Here is a 22,776-nt window from a genome sequence, read left to right on the forward strand (position 1 = left end):
TTTCCAAGTGGGTCTCCTTGGTAAGCCTTTGTGCTTCCCTTCGAGATTCAAGTGTCTCGGACTCCCACCTGGGCCCCTTCTCCAACCCTTACGCATTACCCTCTCAGTGACCCCCACCTTTCGTCCCTCCTCTAGGGTGTGCCGGGTTCACTGGTTCCAACAGCGACGCTCTGAATCCCAGCAGATGTTCCGCCCTTGTGGAGATTAGTCACGTCACCGTTGACTCCTCCCATTGGCTCGAGGGATGGAGCGCGGCGCTATGACGTCAGACGCCCAAAGGGGAGGAGCGGTGAGGGGAAGGAGGAGAGAAGTGGGGTTTCAACATGGCGGCTGTGGCACTGGCGGTGGTTACGGTGACGGCCTGGCCTGGGGAGGGCAGAGTTGGAGGTGGTGGTCTTCGCTCTCCCTAGGGGCCGTCAGGAGCTCAGCGGGGACCGAGCCTGGGAGGCCGGCCGGCGGCAGCACCTTTCGGCTTCTGGGACAGCGGCGGCAGCGTTCAGGTGAGGGGGCCTCCCGCTGGGGGAGGGGGAGATGGGCGGAGTTGGGGGAGGGAGCAGGTACCGGGAGACGGATGGGGGAGGGATAGGGAGGAAGCTGGAGGCTGAGTGGAATGAGAGGAGCGGCAGCTCAGGGGGTGTGAAGGCGAAGGGGCCAGAGAGGGGTGACTTGGGGAGGATTCTGGGAGAAGGGTCGGAGTGAGGGGACCAGAGTTGAAGGGGGCGGAGGGCAGATGGGATGCGGGAAAATAAATGAGTTCGGATTAAGGGGACTAATACTCTACTGGAAAATAGGTGCAGTAGACATCTATCTGGCTGGAGCGAGAGCTCGGTGGGAATTAGAGGATGTTGGGGAGAGGGACCCAGGTTTTAGTAAAGGTTAGTGATGGGGAAGACTTGAGGGTGAGTTGGGGACAGGAGATACAGATTTAGTTTTCCCTGAGGCGATGAGGTTAGAGGGAAAGGGAGGAGACCAGATCCGGGGCGAGTGATCTTTGGGGATATATTTGGCCTTGCCTGGTCTTCTCCAGGCATGTTAATCTTGCTTCTTTTGTTTGTTTCTTGGGTGGAGACTTATCTGTACAGTCCCCCTGGGCTTCAGAAACAGCCCCTAATCTTTCTTGTGGATCATTAATTTATAGTTCATTTATTTGATCTCTGTCAGCGATCTCTGACCTTTGTGTTGTCGCCACATGTTTTTGTTTCCAGACAGTTTCTTAAAAGTGTGGCTAGGCATAAAAATACATTTTATATTAAACCGAAATAAAATTTTGAGAGTTTTTAGACACCATGGAGTGTTGTAAAACCAGATTTGGTAATTTAGTTGTCTATTAAATAGCTTCTGTTCTAATTCCACTTACTTACTAGGGCTTCTTTCTTTCCTCAGTTCTAATTATTAGAATTTGAGAATTTGGATAGATATGATGGATGTTTCTCTTTAGAATTTTGTCAGATTTGATGATGTGAAAAACGGGGCACTTAGTCTTTAGTGATAGACAGCTCTTTCTAGTTAATGTCCCAAACTAGTTAAACTGAAAGTTTCTGGATTATTTTGTAGCAAAGAATGTAAAATATCTGAAGTCTAAAAGAATTACATTGTCTGCATTAACCTACTTTTTAAAGTGGGATTTTATAAATTTTTGTTTCTAATCCATCCTATTCATTCTTTGTTACTTAATTATTCAACGTTTATTGACTGCCAAGTGTGTGTTGCATTAATAAGTCATTATAATTATGGAAATGGGAAAATTAATATTTCTCTAGTGAGAATATCACTGCACAGCCTCATTGGAAGAAAAAGTGTTTTTCGGAAGTGAAGACTAAGGAAGGCTTATAAAATTATGTAAATATAAGAACTTACTGAATTTTTCTTTTGTTTAGTATTTGACTCATTATTTCATCATGACCTACTTTATGTATATCTGAAAGATTTTATTTTTCTTTTTGATTTTGAAGAAGACAGTAACAGTATCCTAATATAATATTAGGTCTGTGGACAATTCTCATCAGTAGTTTTTAGTTCCCATTTCTTAGGCTGGCAAACATCACTTTATCTTGGGTGACTTTTCTTTGATGTCTTGACTGTGGTAAGGTATTTAAAATGAGGATTCCTGAAGTTTAATTCAGTGACTAAAATTCTCTCTAAATTTTTTCAGCATTATAAATGTATCTTCATTACCTCAGAGTGTAGTTGTCAGTATTACACATTTTTCCTGTTATTTAATTATATTGTTGAATGTTTTGAGGTTTTTTTATATGTAGATTATTTTAAGTGTAAACATTTTCCCCACAGAGCAACCAAAACCAAAACCAGACCATCAGTTTATCATTAATCAGGTAATTTTCTTCAGACAGTCTTTCTCAAGAAAAGCAAAAGGTAGCATACAGTACCTTAAATTAGGTATTAAATAAACTTCTTCTTGGAGTCAAGAAAACCTTGAGTTGAAGCTTAGAAATCAACTGGATTTAGTTTCCCACATAGCATGGGAATCCTTGCATCTGTATCACGAAGATAAGTGAAAATCTATCCTCTTTTCCAGAATCTAATTCCTTATAGGAAGGAGCCTTTCAGTCAGAGAAAGATGTAAGCAGGGTGTTGCTCTTCTAACCTGTAGCACACAATTTCTTGTAATATTGGAAAATAATTTGAATGTAAGAATAATATTTTCCTATGAATTGAGAATTATAATTTCAGATTTAAAAAATTTTAGGTGAGGGCAGCTAGATTTACAAAGGGATATGTGCTAAAATTGGGTCTATATTAATGAGCTAGGCATTGTTAAACACTTTACATAATCTCACTTAATCCTTACAATTTGTTTAGGTAAGCAGGTTGTGAGAGGCATGCTTTTTAGGTGTTGAGGAAACTGAGGATTAGAAAAGTTGAGTAACTTAACCAAGGTTACTAAATTTGTCCAATTTCAGTGCCTTTACTGCATCTGTTACATCATTTTGCCATTCGGTTCCTATCAAGTAAATTTAAAGTATAAGCATGAGTTTTAAAGTAATACCATTTTAAACTACTTGTTCTCACTGAAATAGTAGTGTAACTGGAATGATAAATAGTTCATTACAATTTTAGTCACTTAAGATATCATCAGTATTCTAGGAGGAAGTAAATACCTGAATATTTTGTACTTAACAAAATAAACTGGATAAACTGGATAAGGGACTAAAAGTTTTTATACTTGTATTGCTGAGTCAGGTTGGACCTGCTTCAGCAAGGGCCAAAATTTGTATTTGGCAGCAATCCTCATGTGTTCTCAGAATTTTGGATTGGTCATTGTCAGTTGCTTAATGCTTACCAAACACTTCCAGTGTTTGAGTCACTGAATTGGCTCATGGTAATTGTGAATCTTGTGGTTTACTGAGTCAAGAGCCAGCAGTGTGTGTGTTTTGGTTGTTTTACTTCCTCCCCAACACTTAATATTGTCAGAGTTTTAAATTTTTTTCTAATCTCTTGGGTTTGAAATAGTATCTACTGTGTTTTTATTACCATTTCCCAAAGTTGAGCATCTTTTTTGTGTGTTCATTGGCCATTTGTGCTTCTGTGATGTGTATATTCAAGTTCTCTGCTTATTTTTGAGTTTTCTCTTTTTCTGATTGATTTTTAAGAGTTCTTTATTGATTTTGTATACTAATTATTTGTTGATGGTTTGAAAATATCCTCTCCTAATTTGTGACTTGTCTTATCTCTTCATAGTCTTTTGATGAGAAAAGTTCATAATTTTAATGGACTGAACTGTTCAGTCTTTTATGCTTTTTATATCATATTTAGGAAATCCTCTTCTACTAGGCATGCTATTTTAATAAATACAAGAGTATACGTGTCTGTCACGTGGCATCTAATCTGACATTTAGTACCAATATTTGCTTGATTAGAAAGGCCAACTTCTCAAGAGTTGTGTTTGTATTGTCTTTGGAGTTACAGGGCCAGACTTTTTTTTAAAATAAATTTATTTATTTATTTATTTATTTTTGGCTGCATTGGGTCTTCGTTGCTGCGCGTAGTTGCGGCGAGCAGGGACTACTCTTTGTTGCAGGTGCGTGGGCTTCTCATTGTGGTTGCTTCTCTTGTTGCAGAGCACGGGCCTTAGGCGCGTGGGCTCAGTAGTTGTGGCGCACGGGCCTAGTCACTCCACAGCACGTGGGATCTTCCCGGACCAGGGATCGAACCTGTGTCCCCTGCATTGGCAGGTGGATTCTTTTTTTTTTTTTTAAATATATTTATTTATTTAATTAATTTTGGCTGTATTGGGTCTTCGTTGCTGCACGCAGGGCTACTTTTCGTTGTGGTGCACGGGCTTCTCATTGCGGTGGCTGCTTCCCTTGTTGCGGGCTTAAGTAGTTGTAGCGCGAGGGCTCTAGAGTGCAGGCTCAGTAGTTGTGGCGCACGGGCTTAGCTGCTCCGTGGCATGTGGGATCTTCCCGCACCAGGGTTTGAACCCGTGTCCCCTGCACTGGCAGGCAGATTCTTAACCACTGCACCACCAGGGAAGTCCGGCAGGTGGATTCTTAACCACTGTGCTGCCAGGGAAGTCCTGGGCCAGAGGGTTTTAAAAGCAGCTTGAGTTGTGCTTTATACACAGGTTACATATATTTCCCCAAACTGGGAAACTAACAGATTTGTGAATGATGTATGCATTTTACAAAATGTTAATAATGTGGTATGACGGTGAGAGAGTTTTCTTGTGTGGACAATTCATGAGTCACTCATTCTGAGCAGTTAGGATTTCTACTAAAATATGTTCAGAAAGATTTTTTGATATCTAGTCCTGTCTAGTGTGGGCTTTATCAAGAATAATTGTGGTTTGTGAGAGAGCTGATGGGGAAACATTTTGGAAGAGTTTTTTTGTTTTTATTTTCAAGTAATACAATATTATATAATTAGGAGAAAATTAGGTGGAATGTAATTACATTAAGTAAAAAGGAGAAATATGTAAATGTTCATAGTTAAACAACAACTTTGGACTTCCGTGGTGGTGCAGTGGTTAAGAATCCACCTGCCAATGCAGGGGCCACAGGTTCAAGCCCTGGTCCGGGATGATCCCACAGGCCGCAGAACAACTAAGCCTGTGAGCCACAACTACTGAGCCTGCGCTCTAGAGCCCACGAGCCACAACTGCTGAGCCCACGTACCACAACTACTGAAGCCCACGTGCCTAGAGCCCGTGCTCTGCAACAAGAGAAGCCATGCGATGAGAAGCTCGTGCACCACAACAAAGAGTAGCCCCCTCTCGCCACAACTAGAGAAAGCCCACACGCAGCAACAACGACCCAAAGCAGCCAAAAATAAATAAAATAAATAAATTAATTTAAAAAACCCAAAAAAACAAAACAAAACAACAACTTGTTCCTGTGTGTGGGGGGGGGTTGTTTTTTTTTTGTGGGGGGGGTGAGTATCGTATGTTTATGATATTTAAATTATATTAGATACATTTAAAAGAATGAAGTACTCTTCTTAGTATTGGAGAAACTACATCTGTTTAAAGTTATGATGGGGAATTCCCTAGTGGTCCAGTGGTTAGGACTCCGAGCTTTCACTGCCAAGGGAGCGGGTTCAATCCCTGGTCAGGGAACTAAGATCCTGCAAACCACGTCGTGTGGCCAAAAAAAAAAAAAAATTGTGATGAACATTGCAAATTGACTAGAACATATGTGAGGGAGGATATAGTTTTTCTGTTTTGTTTTTTAAACTCACTGCCCAGTTCTTTGGACTGTGTGGCTCCTATCCACCATTAAACCCTTATCTCTTAGGTTATTTTTATAAAAATCTTGAGCGATTTGATTTACTCTGTCGTGTATTAAAGCCTCTAAAAACTTTTTTCTTTTTTTCATGAGAAGGCTATGGAGTACTATGAAGTTTGGGAACTGTTCTTCTAAGCAGTTGGATGTTCTGATCCTGGCAAAGATCATGTTGAAATATAAAACATCCACCAGACTTTAATTATACTGCAAATACTGTATAGTGATATACAGTACACCCTTGATATTTGTGAAAGATATGTCCCTAGAGTTTTGAGAATCCTTGCATAAATGCCATACTTTAGAATGTCCCTCATAGCTTATAGAAGAGTATAATGGAAAATTTTTAGTTACCATCAGATTTGATGGGTAAATAGAAGAGAACAACAAAGTTAGAGATTTTGATGCTAAACTCAGTCTTCACCTACCTTTAACTCCCAATCTTTTGCTGTTTGTCACTGCTGGTTGGCCTATCCCCAGCCTCTTTTAATAACCCTTTGAAGACTCAAGGTCAGACTGGCTTTGCTTGTCTTGTGCTGCATCTCATCATCATGGTCTTAGTCCCAGGCAGGGTTCATATCCTCATTTCTTCCTTCGTTAGTAAGAATGGAATCTTCCTAATCCTGACATCTTCCTATAGTTTGGGAGTGTTAATATTTCCTTCTAGAGTTTAGTGGCGAAGGATATGGGCAGTAACTTCCCTATTTCCTCCTTCAGGCAGATTATACCTTATACCACACCATGTATGATAAATGACTCCTTTCTGTGGGTGGAATTCAAAGTCAAATGTCAGCTAGATTACAAATTATTATATGGAGTGGAATTTAGGGGTAGCTTGTGAATTCTCAAAAAATTTTCTTCCATCAAAGGTTACTCTATTTCCAAGTGATAATAACAATAGGAAATCAACCAACCAACCTACCACAAATTTTGTTCTGAAATACTTTAAAATTACTGAAGGTCTTGAATTGTTTATATCCTGTACCATCCATTTTCTGAAACAGGAAATTCTAGCTAGTTCTTGTAATTTAATAGGGAATCTAACTTTATCCTTGTAGTAGATAGTTTTTACGATAATATTTCACTTACCTAGCTTATTCAGAGACCTCGGTGTTTTATATAAGCAGATTTTTAAGATAATGGAACATTTCTTCTTTGAGAGCCCATGTTAAACAAAATTATTGGTAGATTATTAAATGAGAATCTTTTATAACTATACCTTTTATAATGCAGTCAGTAATAATGTATGACTTACTCCATAGTAATGTAGGTCTTACTCCAAATGTCTCTAGGAAGCTATGCTTTTTGAGTTGTTGGGTCTCTGTTTTAAAAAAAAAATGTTTTTGGTCTGTATGTATTACTGGCAGTAAAATTTAGTGAAAGAGTGTACATATTAGGGTAACTGAGGCTTATTTTATTTAGTATTGTAAGAAATTATATTTAGGCACAGTTGTAGTTTGAGACGTTCTTGATCTGTCCAATACGATAGCCACATAGTGCAGATATAAAACATTTTTATCATTATGGAAAGTTCTTTTGGACAGCACTGTTCTCGACAAATGCTTGTCAAATTTTATTGTGCGTGTAGATCACCTGGAGATCGTGGTAAAATGTAGATTCTGATTCAGTAGTTCTGGGTGGGCTTGCGATTGTGTATTTTTAACAAGCTCCCAGGTTATGTTGATGGCCCAAGGACCATACTTTGAATAGTAATTTTTTTTTTAATGAGATTTTTTAAAAATTAATTAATTAATTTATGGCTGTGTTGGGTCTTCGTTTCTGTGCGAGGGCTTTCTCTAGTTGCGGCAAGTGGGGGCCACTCTTCATCGCGGTGCGCGGGCCTCTCACTATCGCGGCCTCTCTTGTTGCGGAGCACAGGCTCCAGACACGCAGGCTTAGCATTTGTGGCTCACGGGCCTAGTTGCTTCGCGGCATGTGGGATTTTCCCAGACCAGGGCTTGAGCCCGTGTCCCCTGCATTGGCAGGCAGATTCTCAACCACTGCGCCACCAGGGAAGCCCTGAATAGTAATTTTTTAAAAAAAATTTATTTATTTTTGGGCTGCGTTGGGTCTTGTTGCTGTGCGTGGGCTTTCTCTAGTTGCAGCAAGTGGGGGCTACATTTTGCTGTGGGGCGTGGGGTTCTTATTGTGGTGGCTTCTCCTTGTTGTGGAGCACGGGCTCTAGGTGTGTGGACTTAAGTAGTTGTGGTGCGCGGGATCAGTAGTGTGGCTCGCAGGCTTAGTAGCTCTGCGGCATGTGGGATCTTCCCAGACAAGGGCTCGAATCCGTGTCCCCTGCATTGGCAGACAGATTCGTAACCACTGAGCCACCAGGGAAGTCCCTCAGTAGTAAAGTTTTGAATTTACTATAACATGAGGTTGATTTGGGACCTTTTTATGAGATATTTTCTTAATACATTATAAGCTTTTTAATTAACGTCTTTTGCCAGGAGAGATTATATTGTAATGGACAGAACTCTGGACAGTGAGTTGAAAGATCTAAAGTTCTAGTTCTGGTTTCCCATTTAAAACTAACCATCTCTTTCAGACTTGAACTTTTTAGTTTGTGGAATGGGAATACCTGCTTATATCTCCTAGCATGTGAGGTTCATGTAAGATGATGTATGTGATGGTCTTTTCAAAAGTACCTAAGACTTTAACATATAGTTTTGAAAATTATAAAGTTTTTAGCATATACTTTGTTAGAAGCATAATACTTTTCCACTGTTAGCTAACATTCTTATTTTTCAAAAGCTAATATACTGCATTTTATCTGGGAATCTCAGTAACTTTTATTTATTTTTTTATGCTTAATGTTTGTCTTTTTCCATTAGAATTAATTTTAATGAGGGATTTTGTCCTGTTATATAGCTGCCACTTAGAGAAGTACCAAGCAATAATTGTAGGTACACCTTAAACAGATGTTGAGTGAACGAGGCATGAAGCCTGAGAAATTGCCTATTGCTGTGACCAGGCAGGGATAGTTTTTCAGATGAACAAAATTTGATTGGGAACCAGCAAGGGGGAACAAAAAAGTAATTAGTTAGGGACTTTTCTGCTGGGGCAGTAGTTAAGAATCTGCCTGCAATGCAGGGGACACAGGTTTGAGCCCTGGTCCAGGAAGATCCCACATGCTGTGGAGCAGCTAAGCCCATGCACCACAGCTACTGAGCCTGCGCTCTAGAGCCCGTAAGCCACAACTACTGAGCCTGCGTGCTACAACTACTGAGGCCCGCGCGCCTAGAGTCCATGCTCCACAACAAAGACAAGCCATCACAGTGAGAAGCCTGCGCACCGCAATGAGAAGCCTGAGCACCGCAAGGAAGAGTAGCCCCCACTCGCCACAACGAGAGAAAGCCTGTGCACAACAACGAAGACCCAACGCAGCCAAAAATAAATAAATTAAAAAAAAGTAAAAAGAAAAAAAGAATTCTCCCTTTCACCCGAAATGTGCACACACACACACACACACACACACAAAATTAAAAAAAAAAAAAAAAGTAATTATTTAGCTAGTTTTTCCATTGGGGGAAAAGAATAAAAGCCAGATAACATCTCTCTTCACTATAGAATTCTATTTGCATATTCCTGTGGGGTTTTTTTAATTATTATTATTTTTGGGCTGCGTTGGGTCTTCCTTGTTGCACGTGGGCTTTCTCTAGTTGCAGCGAGCGGGGGCTACTCTTCATTGCAGTTCGCAGGCTTCTCATTGCAGTGGCTTCTCTTGTTGTGGAGGAGGGGCTCTAGGCATGTGGGCTTCAGTAGTTGCAGCACGTAGGCTCAGTAGTTGTGGCTCGTGGGCTCTAGAGCGCAGGCTCAGTAGTTGTGGTGCACAGGCCTAGTTGCTCCGTGGCATGTGGGATCTTCCTGGACCAGGGATTGAACCCGTGTCCCCTGCATTGGCAAGTGGATTCTTAACCACTTGCTACCCGGGAAGTCCCAACCTTTTTAAAATTATTATTATTATTATTTTTTTTAACTTTTGGGTTTATTTATTTATTTATTTATGGCTGTGTTGGGTCTTCGTTTCTGTGCGAGGGCTTTCTCTAGTTGCGGCAAGTGGGGGCCACTCTTCATCGCGGTGCGCGGGCCTCACTATCGCGGCCTCTCTTGTTGCGGAGCACAGGGTCCAGATGCGCAGGCTCAGTAATTGTGGCTCACGGGCCTAGTTGCTCCGCGGCATGTGGGATCCTCCCAGACCAGGGCTCGAACCCGTGTCCCCTGCATTGGCAGGCAGACTCTCAACCACTGCGCCACCAGGGAAGCCCCTTAAATTATTATTTTTAATCTTTAACTTTTATAGAGGGTTTCCTATTTGATCTTCAGGGACTCACTTAATAAGTCAATGTAAAAATGAATGGGTTTCTTATTATGGGTGATGGTCTCTTGGTACCAGCTTTCTTTATTCTTTAGAGTACGTACAAGCCATTGAAGTGTGGAACTACTCTTATTAAAATAAGATTTGGTTTAGGAAGGTGAGGAGGTTCCAGTAGACAGTGGTAACTATTGCTTGTGTCTTCTTATTTTGTACTTATAATAACCCTTTTGATTTACTTTATATTAACATTTCTTATATTATTAATCTTTGCTTTTACTTATAAGAAGAATGTGTTTGTTGAGTTTTGTTATTAGAGATATATTACAACCCGTTTTGATAGATACTTGTAAAACAACTAAGATTTGTTGAAAGGTCTGCCATGTGCTTTTTGTTTTCCTTTATTAGAAATCATTTCATAATAAAATATATGAAGTTATAAAATATAGAAGAAAAATTCTTTTGTATATGTATTGTATGTATCTTTAGCTTTAGAAGTAGAGCTCTTAAGACCATTGCCAATAATCTTATTATGTTAATTGCTGCATGCGGTAATCTGAAGCAAATCTGTTAGTTGATAATTTTCAAAGGATGAGGAGCCTTTGTTGATTTTGTTTCCTAGACTCTAACCACATAGATATCTTTTCTATAACATTTCCTATCCTAATTTCCCATTTTCTAAAAGGCTTGTATTTTATGCTTTTTCTTTTTTTGAACCCAGGCTGAATATTGGTCTTTGAACAGGGGGAGTAAATTCTTTCATATTAATTATGATTATAAATCTACTTAGTTTTATTCTTATTCTACGTTTTCTGTTTACCCTCCTTTTTTCTTGTTTTTTAAAATCTTTTTCTTCCTTTTGATGAATTTTCTATATTTGACTTCTTTGCTTTAGTTATTTGAAAGTTGCTCATCCTATTCCTTTTTTTATGTTGGTTGCTGTTAAAATTTTTATATGTAATTTTAAAATTTATTTATTTATTTGGCTGTTCCGGGTCTTAGTTGCTGCATGCAGAATCTTCGTTGTGGTGTACGGTATCTTTAGTTGTGTCTTGTGAACTCTGAGTTGTGGCATGTGGGATCTAGTTCCCTGATCAGGGATCGAACCTGGGTCCCCTGCATTGGGAGCGTGGAGTATTAGCCACTGGACACCAGGGAAGTCCAATATATGTAATTTTTATACATAAAATCCATATGTCCTGTATATGTAATCTCTACAATAAGACAAGTTTGTTTTACTTCCTCCTCCCTCCCAAATTTCTCCCATTTTCAGGTCATCTCAGATTTTAGTTCCAGATCACTTATTTACTTTTATGTCAGGAGTTGCCTTGGACTACGTTTATTTTACTGATTTATTTGCCCACTGCTTTTTCTGATGTTTTCCATTTCTCCTACTTTAGATTAACTTTATGCTTTGGTAGACTATATCTCTGAATTCTTTTTTCAGGGAGGAACCAATGAAGAATGAGTTTTCAGTCTTTAGATGTTGAAATGTTTTCACTTTGCTCCCTTATTTGGATACTAGGGTTCTAATTTTACAACGATTCTTAATCAGATTTTTGAAGATAATTGCTCCATAATTTTATAGCCTCTGTTGTTGATAGTGAGTTCTTGAAGCTAGTCTTATTCGCTTTCCTTTGTATATAACCACTTTCTATCTGGAAGCTGTTTGTTGTTCAGACTTTTAAAAATCTGGTGATGATCTAAATTTTTATGATGTGTCTAGATTTCAGTTTTTACCAGTGCATTTTGCTTGGTACTCACCTCTTCTAGTTTCAAGACTGTGTTATTTATTTACTTAGCTCTTAGAGGTTTTATTTCTCTTTTTCCGTACTCTCAGTTCTCTCCTGAAAGTCCTGTTAGACCAATTTGAGAACTGCTTAAAACTATTGATCCTGAGCTTGAAACACTTTCACCATGGCATATTTTTTCCACCTTCTAAACTCGTCTGTATTTAGGGCTGGGTTTTTAAAAATAGCTTTATTAAGGTATAGTTCATATATCACAAAATTCAGTCGTTAAAAGTGTACATACAGTTCAGTGTTTTTTTAGTATTCACAGTGTGGTGAAACCACCACTACAGTCTGTTGAAAATGTTCCAGAGCATTTTCAGTACCCCAAAAAGAAACCTCATGTCCATTAGCATTCACTCCCTATTCCACTCTCCCCACAGCCCCTAGCAACCACTTATTTACTTTCTGTTTCTGGATTTGCATATTTTAGACATTTCACATAAATGGAAATATAATATGTAGTCTTTTGTGACTTGCTTATTTCATTTAGCATGTTTTCTGTGTTCAACCATGCCATATTTTTTTCCATAAATTTATTTATTTTATTTATTTATTTTTGGCTGCGTTGGGTCTTCGTTGCTGCACATGGGCTTTCTCTAGTTGCAGTGAGCGGGGGCTACTCTTTGTTGCGGTGCGCGGGCTTGCAGTGGCTTCTCGTTGCGGAGCATGGGTTCTAGGCGCGTGGGTTTCAGTAGTTGTGGCATGCGGGCTCAGTAGTTGTGGCTCGAGGGCTCTAGAGCGCAGGCTCAGTAGTTGTGGCACACAGGTTTAGTTGCTCCGCGGCATGTGGGATCTTCCCAGACCAGGGCTCGAACCTGTGTCCCCTGCATTGGCAGGCGGATTCTTAACTACTGCACCACCAGGGAAGCCCCATGCCATTGTTTTTTATTGCCAAATAATATTCCATTGTATGGATATATTATGTTTTATTTATCCATTTGTCAGTTGATGGACAGTTGGGTTGTTTCCACTTTGTCTATGTGGATGTATGTTTTCATTTCTCTCAGGGATTACACTTAACATCTTAAATTTCGAACAGTCTAGTTTGAACTGATAACCGACTTAACTTCAATATCATACAAAGACTCTGATCCTGTATGGTTCTGTACTACCCCCTTTAAACGTTGTTGTCACAAATTGCAACTTATGTGCAACATGGATGAACCTGGAGGGCATTATGGTAAGTGAAATAAGCCAGGTATAGAAAGACAATAACATAGGTTTTTTTTCCGGTTGCATTGGGTCTTCATTGCTGCGGGCGGGCTTTCTCTAGTTGCGGCGAGTGGTGGCTACTCTTCATTGAGGTGTGCTTGCTTCTCATTGCAGAGGCTTCTCTCATTGCTGAGCATGGGCTCTAGGCACGTGGGCTTCAGTAGTTGCAGCACGTGGGCTCAGTAGTTGTGGCACACGGGCTCTAGGGCACGCAGGCTTCAGTAGTTGTGGTGCTTGGGCTCTAGAGCGCAGGCTTAGCAGTTGTGGTGCACGGGCTTAGTTGCTCCGCGGCATGTGGGATCTTCACAGACCAGGGCTCGAACCCGTGTTCTCTGCATTGGCAGGTGGATTCTTAACCACTGTGCCACCAGGGGAGTCCAGTAACATAGATTTATAATAATTTTTGTGCATTAAAAAAAACAATCTGTACTAAATAAAAAGGGGAGTTGGAAACCGAAAACAATACTAGCTGTTAGCCCATTTATTCTTTTTTTTTTTTTTTTTTTTTTTTATTCTTTTTTTAATAAATTTATTTATTTACTTATTTATTTATTTATTTATTTATTTTTGGCTGTGTTGGGTCTTTGTTGCTGCGTGCAGGCTTTCTCTAGTTGCGCGGAGTGGGGGCTACTCTTCGTTGTGGTGCACGGGCCTCTAATTGCAGTGGCTCCTCTTGTTGTGGAGCACAGGTTCTAGGTGCACAAGCTTCAGTAGTTGTGGCATGTGGGCTCAGTAGCTGTGGCCTGCAGTCTCAGTAGCTGTGGCCTGCAGGGTCTAGAGTGCAGGCTCAGTAGTTGTGCCTCACGGGCTTAGTTGCTCCATAGCATGTGGGATCTTCCCAGACCAGGGCTCGAACCTGTGTCCCCTGCATTGGCAGGCGGATTCTTAACCACTGTGCCACTAGGGAAGTCCTAGCCCATTTATTCTTAGCAGAGATCTTTATTTCTTCCTGAGGTTTTGAGTTACTGTGGTATTCTGCTATTTCAGCCTGAAGGACTTTTTTTTTTTTTTAATTTTATTTATTTATTTTTATTTTTGGCTGCCTTGGGTCTTTGTTGCTGCTCACGGGCTTTTCTCTAGTTGCGGCGAGCGGGGCTACTCTTCGTTGCGGTTCCCGGGCTTCTCATTGGGTGGCTTCTCTTCCTGCAGAGCACAGGCTCTAGGCGTGCGGGCTTCAGTAGTTGTGGCACTCAGGCTCAGTAGTTGTGGCTCACGGGCTCTAGAGCACAGGCTCAGTAGTTGTGGTGCATGGGCTTAGTTCCTCTGTGGCATGTGGGATCTGCCTGGACCAGGGCTCGAACCCGTGTCCCCTGCACTGGCAGGCGGATCCTTAACCACTGCGCCACCAGGGAAGTCCCACTGAAGGACTTTTAACATTTCCTGTAGGCAACAAACTCTCTCAGGTTTATTTATCTGAGATTGTTTCAGTTTCTCCCTCATTTAAAAAAAAAATTATTTTTTTGGGTTGTGTCGGGGTCCTAGTTGCGGCATGTGGGATCTTTCATTGCAGTGCAAGGGCTCTTTGTTGCAATGTGTGGGGTTCTCTCTAGTTCTGGTGCACAGGCTCAGTAGTTGTGGCACGTGGGCTCTCTGGTTGTGGCACATGGGCTCTGGAGCACATGGGCTCTGTAGCTGTGGTGCAGGCTCCAGAGTGTGAGGGCTCTGTAGTTGTGGTGGGCAGGCTTAGTTGCCCCGTGGCATGTGGGATCCTAGTTCCCTGACCAGGGATCGAACCTGTTCCCTTCATTGGAAGGTGGATTCTTAACCACTGGACCACCAGGGGAGTCCCCCTCCCTCATTTTTTGTTTTTTTAATTAATTTATTTTTGGTTGCGTTGGGTCTTCCTTGCTGTGCGTGGGCTTTCTTTAGTTGTCGCGAGCGGGGGCTACTCTTCTTCGTGGTGTGCGGGCTTCTCATTGTGGTGGCTTCTCTTGTTGCGGAGCACGGCCTCTAGGCGCGCGGGCTTCAGTAGTTGTGGCATGCGGGCTCAGAAATTGTGGCTCATGGGCTCTAGAGCACAGGCTCAGTAGTTGTGGCGTACGGGCTTAGTTGCTCCGTAGCATGTGGGATCTTCCCGGACCAGGGCTCGAACCTGTGTCCCCTGCATTGGCAGGTGGATTCTTAACCACTGCGCCACCAGGGAAGTCCCCCTCCCTCATTTTTGAAGGACAGTTTTTGCCAGATACAGTATTCTTGGTTGACAGTTCTTTTTTCTTTTGGTAATTTAAATGTGTCATCCTACTGTCTTCTGTTCTCCATAGTTTCTGATTAGAAATTGGCTGTTAATCTGTTGAGGCTCCCTGGTAAATGATGAGTTGCTTCTCTTGCTTTTAATGATTCATTCTTTTTTTTCAACAGTTTGGTTATAATTTGTCTTGGTTTGAATCTCTTTGAGTTTATCCTACTTGGAGTTCATTGAGCTTCTTGGATTTATAGATTCATGTCTTTCATCAAATCTGGGAAGATTTTGGCCGTTATTTTTTAAAATAGTCTTTCTGCCCTTTTCTCTTTTCTGGGACTCCTGTAATGTGGATGTTGATATGCTTAATGGCGTCCCACAGGTCTTTTAGGCTCAGTTTGCTTTTCTTTATTCTTTCTTTGTAGACATTGCTCTATCTTCAAGTTTGCTGATTCTTCGTTTTGCCTGCTCAGATCTGCTGTCGTACCCATCTAGTGAACTTTTTGTTTCAGTTAGGATATTTTTAGCTCCAGAATTAAAACTACCGAAGTATAGAAAGTTGAACATGAAAGCCTTCTTTTACCTTCTTCCAGAACTAACCATTGTTAACAGTTTGGTATGAATCCTTTCTGATTTTTGTGTACATACAAAAAGCCATGCAAATATATGTGCTTGTTGAGTTTTTTTTAAGCGTTTTGTTTTGATACAATTTCATAATTGCTTGAAAGTAAGTTGAGGACTTCCCTGGTGGCGCAGTGGTTGAGAATCCGCCTGCCAGTGCAGGGGACATGGGTTCGATCCCTGGTCTGGGGAGATCCCACATGCTGCAGAGCAACCAAGCCTGTGCGTCACAACTGCTGAGCCCACGTGCCACAACTACTGAAGCCCGTGTGCCTAGAGCCCGTGCTCCACAACAGGAGAAGCCACCACAATGAGAAGCCTGTGCATTGCAATGAAGAATAGCCCCCGCTTGCTGCAACTAGAGAAAGCCCGTGCACAGCAACGAAGACCTAACACAGCCAAAAATAAATAAATTAACAAAAAAAAAAAGAAAAGTAAGTTGAAGACATGGTTCCCTATTACTACTTTACAGTGCGTGCTTCCTAAAAATAAGAACATTCTCTCACATAGTCACATACTAATGATCAAAATCAGGAAATTAACTGTTATTGAATCACCCATTGTCCAGCAACATTCTTATAGCAAAAGAACATCCTGGATCATGCATTACATTTAGTGGTTTTGTATTTTTAATTGCCTTTCATCTGATACAGTTTCTTAGTCTTTGTCTTATGACTTTGACATATTTGTAGAGTGCAGACCATTTATTTTATAGAATGTCTCTCAAGATGGGTTTGTTTGATATTTCTTGATGATTAGATTCAGGTTGTTTGATACTTCCTCATGATAGTTTCACTTTTGGCAGGAATACCACAGAATTGATGTGTTCTCAGTGTATCATATATGGAGGTGTCAGTTTGTTCCATTACTGGTAATGTTAATTTTGATCACTTGGTTAAGGTGGTGTCTGCCAAGATAAAGTTACTGTTATCTCCACCATACTTAATAAAAAATATATTGTGGGGAGATACTCTGAGACTATGTACATATCCCGTTACCCTTGTGGAACTTGAACCCACTTGTTTTAGCATCTACTGATACTGATTCTTCAAATTATTGATATGATGGTTGCCAATTATGAGTTAGGTTTAATGCACAGTTTTAGAAAATTAAAATGTGATTATTCTGCAGCCTCTTTCATTTTACACTATAGCAGTAACATCTTTTTATTTCTTTATTTTAGAAAGTTCCAAACTTATAAATGTAGATCTAGCCATAACAGCTGTCAATCTGCCTTTCTTCCTCCCTTCCTCTTTTTCTTTCTTTCTTTTTAATAAATTTCAGGTGTACAACATAGTGATTCACAATTTTTAGAGGTTATACTCCATTTATAGTTATTATAACAATCTTATTTCATATACATGCCCTCTTCCCAGTTATTTTGGAGCAAATCCCAGGCATATCATTCCATCTGTAAATATATTCTTGTGTATCTCTGAAAGATAGGAATTATAAAAAAACTGTAATACCGTTGTCCTACCTTAAAATTTAACTTATTTAATATTATCAGATATCCAGTTAGTGTTCATATTTTCCCAATTGTTTTGACTTTTTTCCTCAGTGTGTTTGGATTGGGATCCAAATAAGATCTGTATGTTGTGATTGCTTTATTTATTTAAGTAATATTTTTTAAAATTTTAATTTAATTAAATTAATTAATTTATTTGGTTGCACCGGGTCTTAGTTGTGGCTCGCCGGCTCCTTAGTTGCAGCACGTGGGCTCCTTAGTTTTGGCATACAAACTCTTAGTTGTGGCATGCATGTGGGATCTAGTTCCTTGACCAGGGATTGAACCTGGGCCCCGTGCATTGGGAGAGCGGAGTCTTAACCACTGCATCACCAGGGAAGTCCCTATGATTGCTATAGATTTATTGCTTATGCTCTTTTTTAACTTATAGATTCCCTCCTTTCTATTTTTCTTTTTTTTTTCTTTGAAATTCTGTGTTGATGGAAACAATTTTTCCTGAAAAGTGTCATACAGCTAGGAGTTTGCTGTTTAATTCAATTTACTACTATTTCAATTAGAATTTAGTGTCTATATATAAATATAAGTATACATATATACAAATATATGAGGTTTGTTTCTTATTTTCCTTTTTTTCTCCTTCCTTTGTCAAGTTTTGGTATCAGTATTATGCTAATCTCATATGATAACTTGGAAATTTGGCAACATTAATTCAATAGGTACTTACTAAGCACTATTTACAGACACTATGCTTGGTGAAATGGTGAACAAAACCAAAGTGGTTCTTGTACTCATAGTGCTTAAAGCCTAGTGGGGAAAGCTAGGCAATAAATAAACCCTGTATAAAACTACAAACTGCAAAGCTGTGTTTGTCTGTTTCCATTTTATGTGTTGGAATAATTTAAGTAAAATAGGAATAATTTGTTGCTTAAAGATTTGCTAGAACTTTAAATAAAATCATCTATTCTGATGCTTATATTTAAATAAAATTATTTTATTTGCCTGTGAAATTACTTAACAACCCTTACCTTCTCCCCTCAGATCCTTGATATTCTGTGAAGTTGTGCCATTTTTATATTGTTTGTTCCCTGGTATTGCACAGTGTTCCCCTGGGGGTATGAGTTCTCAAGTTTGGTGAGCAAGGCTCTGTTACTTCTTTGTTTCTATGGGAAAAAAATCATTCAGATTTCACAAGACTGAAACAGTCAGAATGATGCAATCCACTGAATGTGAAGACTGTTGAAAGGACAGAAAAATTATGTTTTTGATTACTTCTCTCAGATCAAATTAATAGCCTCTGGTATGATAATTAGCTTCTTTGTATTTTAAATTGACCAATTATTTTGTATTGGCTTCTAGTAGAGTGAAATTGTTTTATTAGTGTCAAATAGTAAGCGTTTTCTTCTCCTTCAACATGGGTGTGGACTATGTATACCTACTGAGTCATAGATTCAACAAGTAATTACATGTGTTTATGTGCCCTCATAACTAAGAATATGAAGTCTTGTGATATCTTGCTTATATATATTACTATAAAAACGATTGAAGTACGTAGTTATAAAAGAATGTGTCTAGATCCTTAAAGGTTTTGCAAAGATTGTCAGAGGTAATTTACTCCAGGCCTCTCTTTTTACCGAAGAAGCCCTGAATTTTTTTTTTTTCTTCTTCTTCTTTCTTTGAAAGGTTTTGACTGGCTCTAAACCATACCAAATTGATGAAAGAACTGAGACTAGAACCTAAGTTTTTAACTGTCCAGAGTGCTCTTTTCTCTCTTGTATTCTGCCATAAGTTGTGATGTGGTTTTTGAAAGAGTTGGGGAGGAGATGATATTTTTGGTTCAGCAATTTCTTGAAATTATTTTTTCCCAGTTAATGTTTATTCATAGTTTAAAAAATTAAGTTGGATAGGTTTATGGCTGTATTTCCTCTTGGGACATTGTGCTCTTACTTGCTGAACTCTAAATTACATTAAAGGGAATGTTAAGTGAATTTTAGTGAATTGGTTAAGATATTGACTTGAAATTTTTAATTGGCTAATGCTTTATGTCATGACTCCCAATTCTAGCTTTTAGCTAGTCAGTACTTTCCTGTTCTTACATTATGTTAGCCTCACAGACCTCACCATTTCATACTATTTATTGGTAACTACAGGAAATCATTGTTTAACTTTTTTAAGGGCATTGTTTTGTCTAATTTCATTCCCAAGTTACGTATTAGTTAGCTATATAAAATTATCATATTTTCAGAAAGTTTGAGAGGGCAAGAAGACATGAAAAGGCCACCTCTGCTAAAGACTAGACACTGTGCTTGGAGGATTAAGAGGAGCCCAGAGTCCAGGAAGATCCTTGTTTGGATTTTTCTTGACCCATTTTGGAATTAACTAGAATTCTTAACTGCAGTTCTGATAAAATCACATTGGGTCAGTAACTTGCCTTGACAATACTATATTATCTTTTTTATGTACTACTTGTTGCTTTTTAAATTTTAGTGAGCTGATATTTAACTATAACCAGTTTTTATTAAACTGTGAAATGAACTTTGCATTGAGTCACTATTTGCTTTTCTTAAAGCCTTTAGTATACTATATGGTTAGTAGCTTTGGTAAAAACCTCATTTGCAAGAGAAATTAGTGAGAAACCTTGTACAGTACAACAATTTGGCTTTAAAAATAACCTTTTGTTTTCAAAGTTTTTCATGAGGCAAGCATTTTGTTGAATTTTAAGTCTCAGAAAGTTGTTTTTGCCCACTAGCTTTCTGTATAGAGTGAAATAGGTTTTATGTATTTGGGCAGTTGTGCACTGTTACTGCACTTTTGTTTGTTTGGAATTTATTTTGGTATGGAAGTGTGAGGTGAGCATCCAACTTTACTTTTTTCTAGGTGGCTACTCAGCTGTCTCATCACTTCACAGATTTTAAATGGCACTTTATTTATTTTTTAAAAAATATTTATTTATTGATTGATTTATTTGGTTGCTCCAGGTCTTACTTGCGGCACGCAGAATCTAGTTCCCTGACCAGGGATCGAACCTGGGCCCCCTGCACTGGGACCGTGGAGTCTTAACTGCTAGACCACCAGGGAAGTCCCTTAAATGGCACTTTAAATGTCTACATTTGGGGTATTTTTAGGGATTTCTACTCTGTTCCATTGATCTGTTTATGTGCCAGTACAGCACAGCTTTAAGTGTTGTATTTTGTAATAAGTATTTTAATATCTGATAGGCTATTCTCCCTTTATTATTTTCTTTGGAATTTTCTTGGCTATTGTTAATTGTTATTTCCATGTGACCTTTAGAGTCAGCTTGTCTAGTTAAAAAAATGAAAACAGAAGACTCCAGTTTTCATTTGCATCATGCCAAATAAATACAGCAACTTAGGAAGAATTGATCTTAATGATGTTGTGTGCCCTAGCCAAGATTATCATATATTTTTCTGGAATTGTATAAGTCTTCTTTTGTGTCTCAGTAGCTTTAGTTGTCTTCTGTTACATCTTAGTTTATTCCTACTTCTTATCTCCTGTGGTATATCATGCTTCCTTTATACTTCTTATCTGGTCATTGTATATATGAAGGATATTTGTTTCAGAATATTAATTTGTAATTAATTAAACACCTTTTTGTATTATATTTGTAATAGTTTTTCAGTTTTTGGGCTTCCTTGGGAAAGTGTATCTTCTGACTTTTTATACTTTTTACTTCTTTCATCTGATGTTAAATAAAGCAATGTGATAATGGACATCTTTGTCTTGTTCCTGTGCTTAGTGGAATCTTTGTATAGTTTCCCCATTAGTCAGCATTCTCTGGCTTTGGTATTGAGAGGGATGATTTTTGTTATTGTTTTAACCTTATGTTAAGGACGTGGCTATATGATTTTTCTTCTTAGATCTATTAATATATGGTGAATTATATCAACAGATTCCTAATATTGGACTATCCTGTATTCATGGAATAAATCCCACTTGGACATGATGTATTCCTATAATGTACTACTAAATTTGTGTTTTTTATTTTGAGGATTTTTTAATCTGTATTTATACATGATATTTTTCTGTAGTTTTTTTCTTTTATGGTGTCATATTCTTACTTTAAAAAAATTAGAAACCTTCCTTCTTATGTTTTAGAACCATGAAAATCTCATTGGACTAAGGTTTCTTTTGGGTGGCAAGGGCTCTTTGATAATTTTTTTCGCTTTCCTCTTTGGTTATAGGTCTGGTTAACATTTCTGCCTCTTCTTTGGTCAGTTTTGATAGTTAGTATTTTTCTAGAAGATAATCCATTTTATCCAGGTTCTCAAATGTATTTGACAGAAGGGGAACAAAGCAATGACTTGGGATTATTTGAATTTCCTCTATCATTTTGTGTACATATCCACCCACCTCCCTTTTAAAATTAAGTTAGCTGGATGGTTATAATTTTCCAAAGAACCAACTCTTGGGTTTATTTATTAGTTGATCTGTTTTTCTGATTTTTAATTGATTATTTTCTGCTGATATCTTTGCTGTTTCCATTCTTGTGTTTTCTGTGGGTGTGGTTATTTATACCCTAAGTGCTCATGCTGTGAATTTTCCTCTGAGACTGCTGTGTGCTATAGATTTTCCTGAGTACTGCTTTAGCTGCATGTTGTAGGTTCTCAAGTGCAGTATTTTCATTGTCGTTATCTTTTGCATTTTATTTTTGGTTCCCTCTTTTTTTTTTTTGGCTATGCCACGCGGCTTGTGGGATCCTAGTTCCCTAACCAGGAATTGAACCTGGGTCCCCAGAGGTGGAAGCGTGGAGTCCTAACCACTTGACTACCAGGGAATTCCCTTTTGGTTCCTGCTTTGATCCATGAGTTCTGTAAGAGACAGTTTAGTAATTCAGGTAGTAGGACTTTTTTGTTTTCTGATGTAATTAAATTATAATTTTTTGCCTTTTGACTATTGGTTGTGCTACTGTTGACTTTTGAAATTCATTGGAATTTTCTTTGTGGCCTAATAATTACTCAGTTTTTTGTAAAGTGTTCTGTGGGTACTTAAAAAGGTATATTCTGCTCTTCGTCATGGATTGCATTCTTTATCATCAGTAAAGTAGAACACCTATTACACTTCCATGAAGTCTGTTACCTAGAACCATTTGTGTGTTTTCAGGTATTCTTAGTGGTCTAGAAACCTCCGATTTATTCTTTTTTCTGTCTCTGAGATTACGACCTTTTACTAGTTACATACTATGTTGTTTCTTTTTTTGTTTTGTTTTGCTTTGTTTTAACATGAAAACATCACTTCCTTTATTTTGGGTTCCCAAAGTCAAAAGTAAGATTAGAACTAATATTCAGTCTATCACAGATATTTACTATGCTCAGTGCAATAATGCACTAACAGTTAAAAAAAAAAACCACTGCAATATTGTACATCTTTTCTGTGTTTTACATCATTTTTCCTACAGCTACTGAAAATTCCAGTGTCAGTTTGAAACACAA

General features: G+C 38.8%; 1 protein-coding gene across 8 annotated transcripts in view; it reads left to right on the forward strand.

Annotated features, from left to right (window-relative positions):
* Positions 1 to 244: 244 nt before the first annotated feature.
* Positions 245 to 22,776, forward strand: part of UBAP1 (ubiquitin associated protein 1) — a gene marked incomplete at its 5' end in the record, with an annotated part of 73,425 nt that continues 50,893 nt past the window's right edge. For 5 of the 8 annotated variants that reach the window (XM_082467585.1, XM_082467582.1, XM_082467583.1 and 2 more), the window contains one exon: positions 245 to 500. In XM_082467585.1, the coding sequence (XP_082323711.1) occupies positions 245 to 500 (256 nt within the window). The remainder of the gene's footprint in view (positions 501 to 22,776) is intronic. The other 3 variants (XM_082467587.1, XM_082467588.1, XM_082467584.1) reach the window with 2 other exon arrangements.

Source organism: Balaenoptera physalus (genome assembly GCF_965194825.1).
Source record: "Balaenoptera physalus genome assembly, chromosome: 7".
Classification (NCBI taxonomy): domain Eukaryota; kingdom Metazoa; phylum Chordata; class Mammalia; order Artiodactyla; family Balaenopteridae; genus Balaenoptera; species Balaenoptera physalus.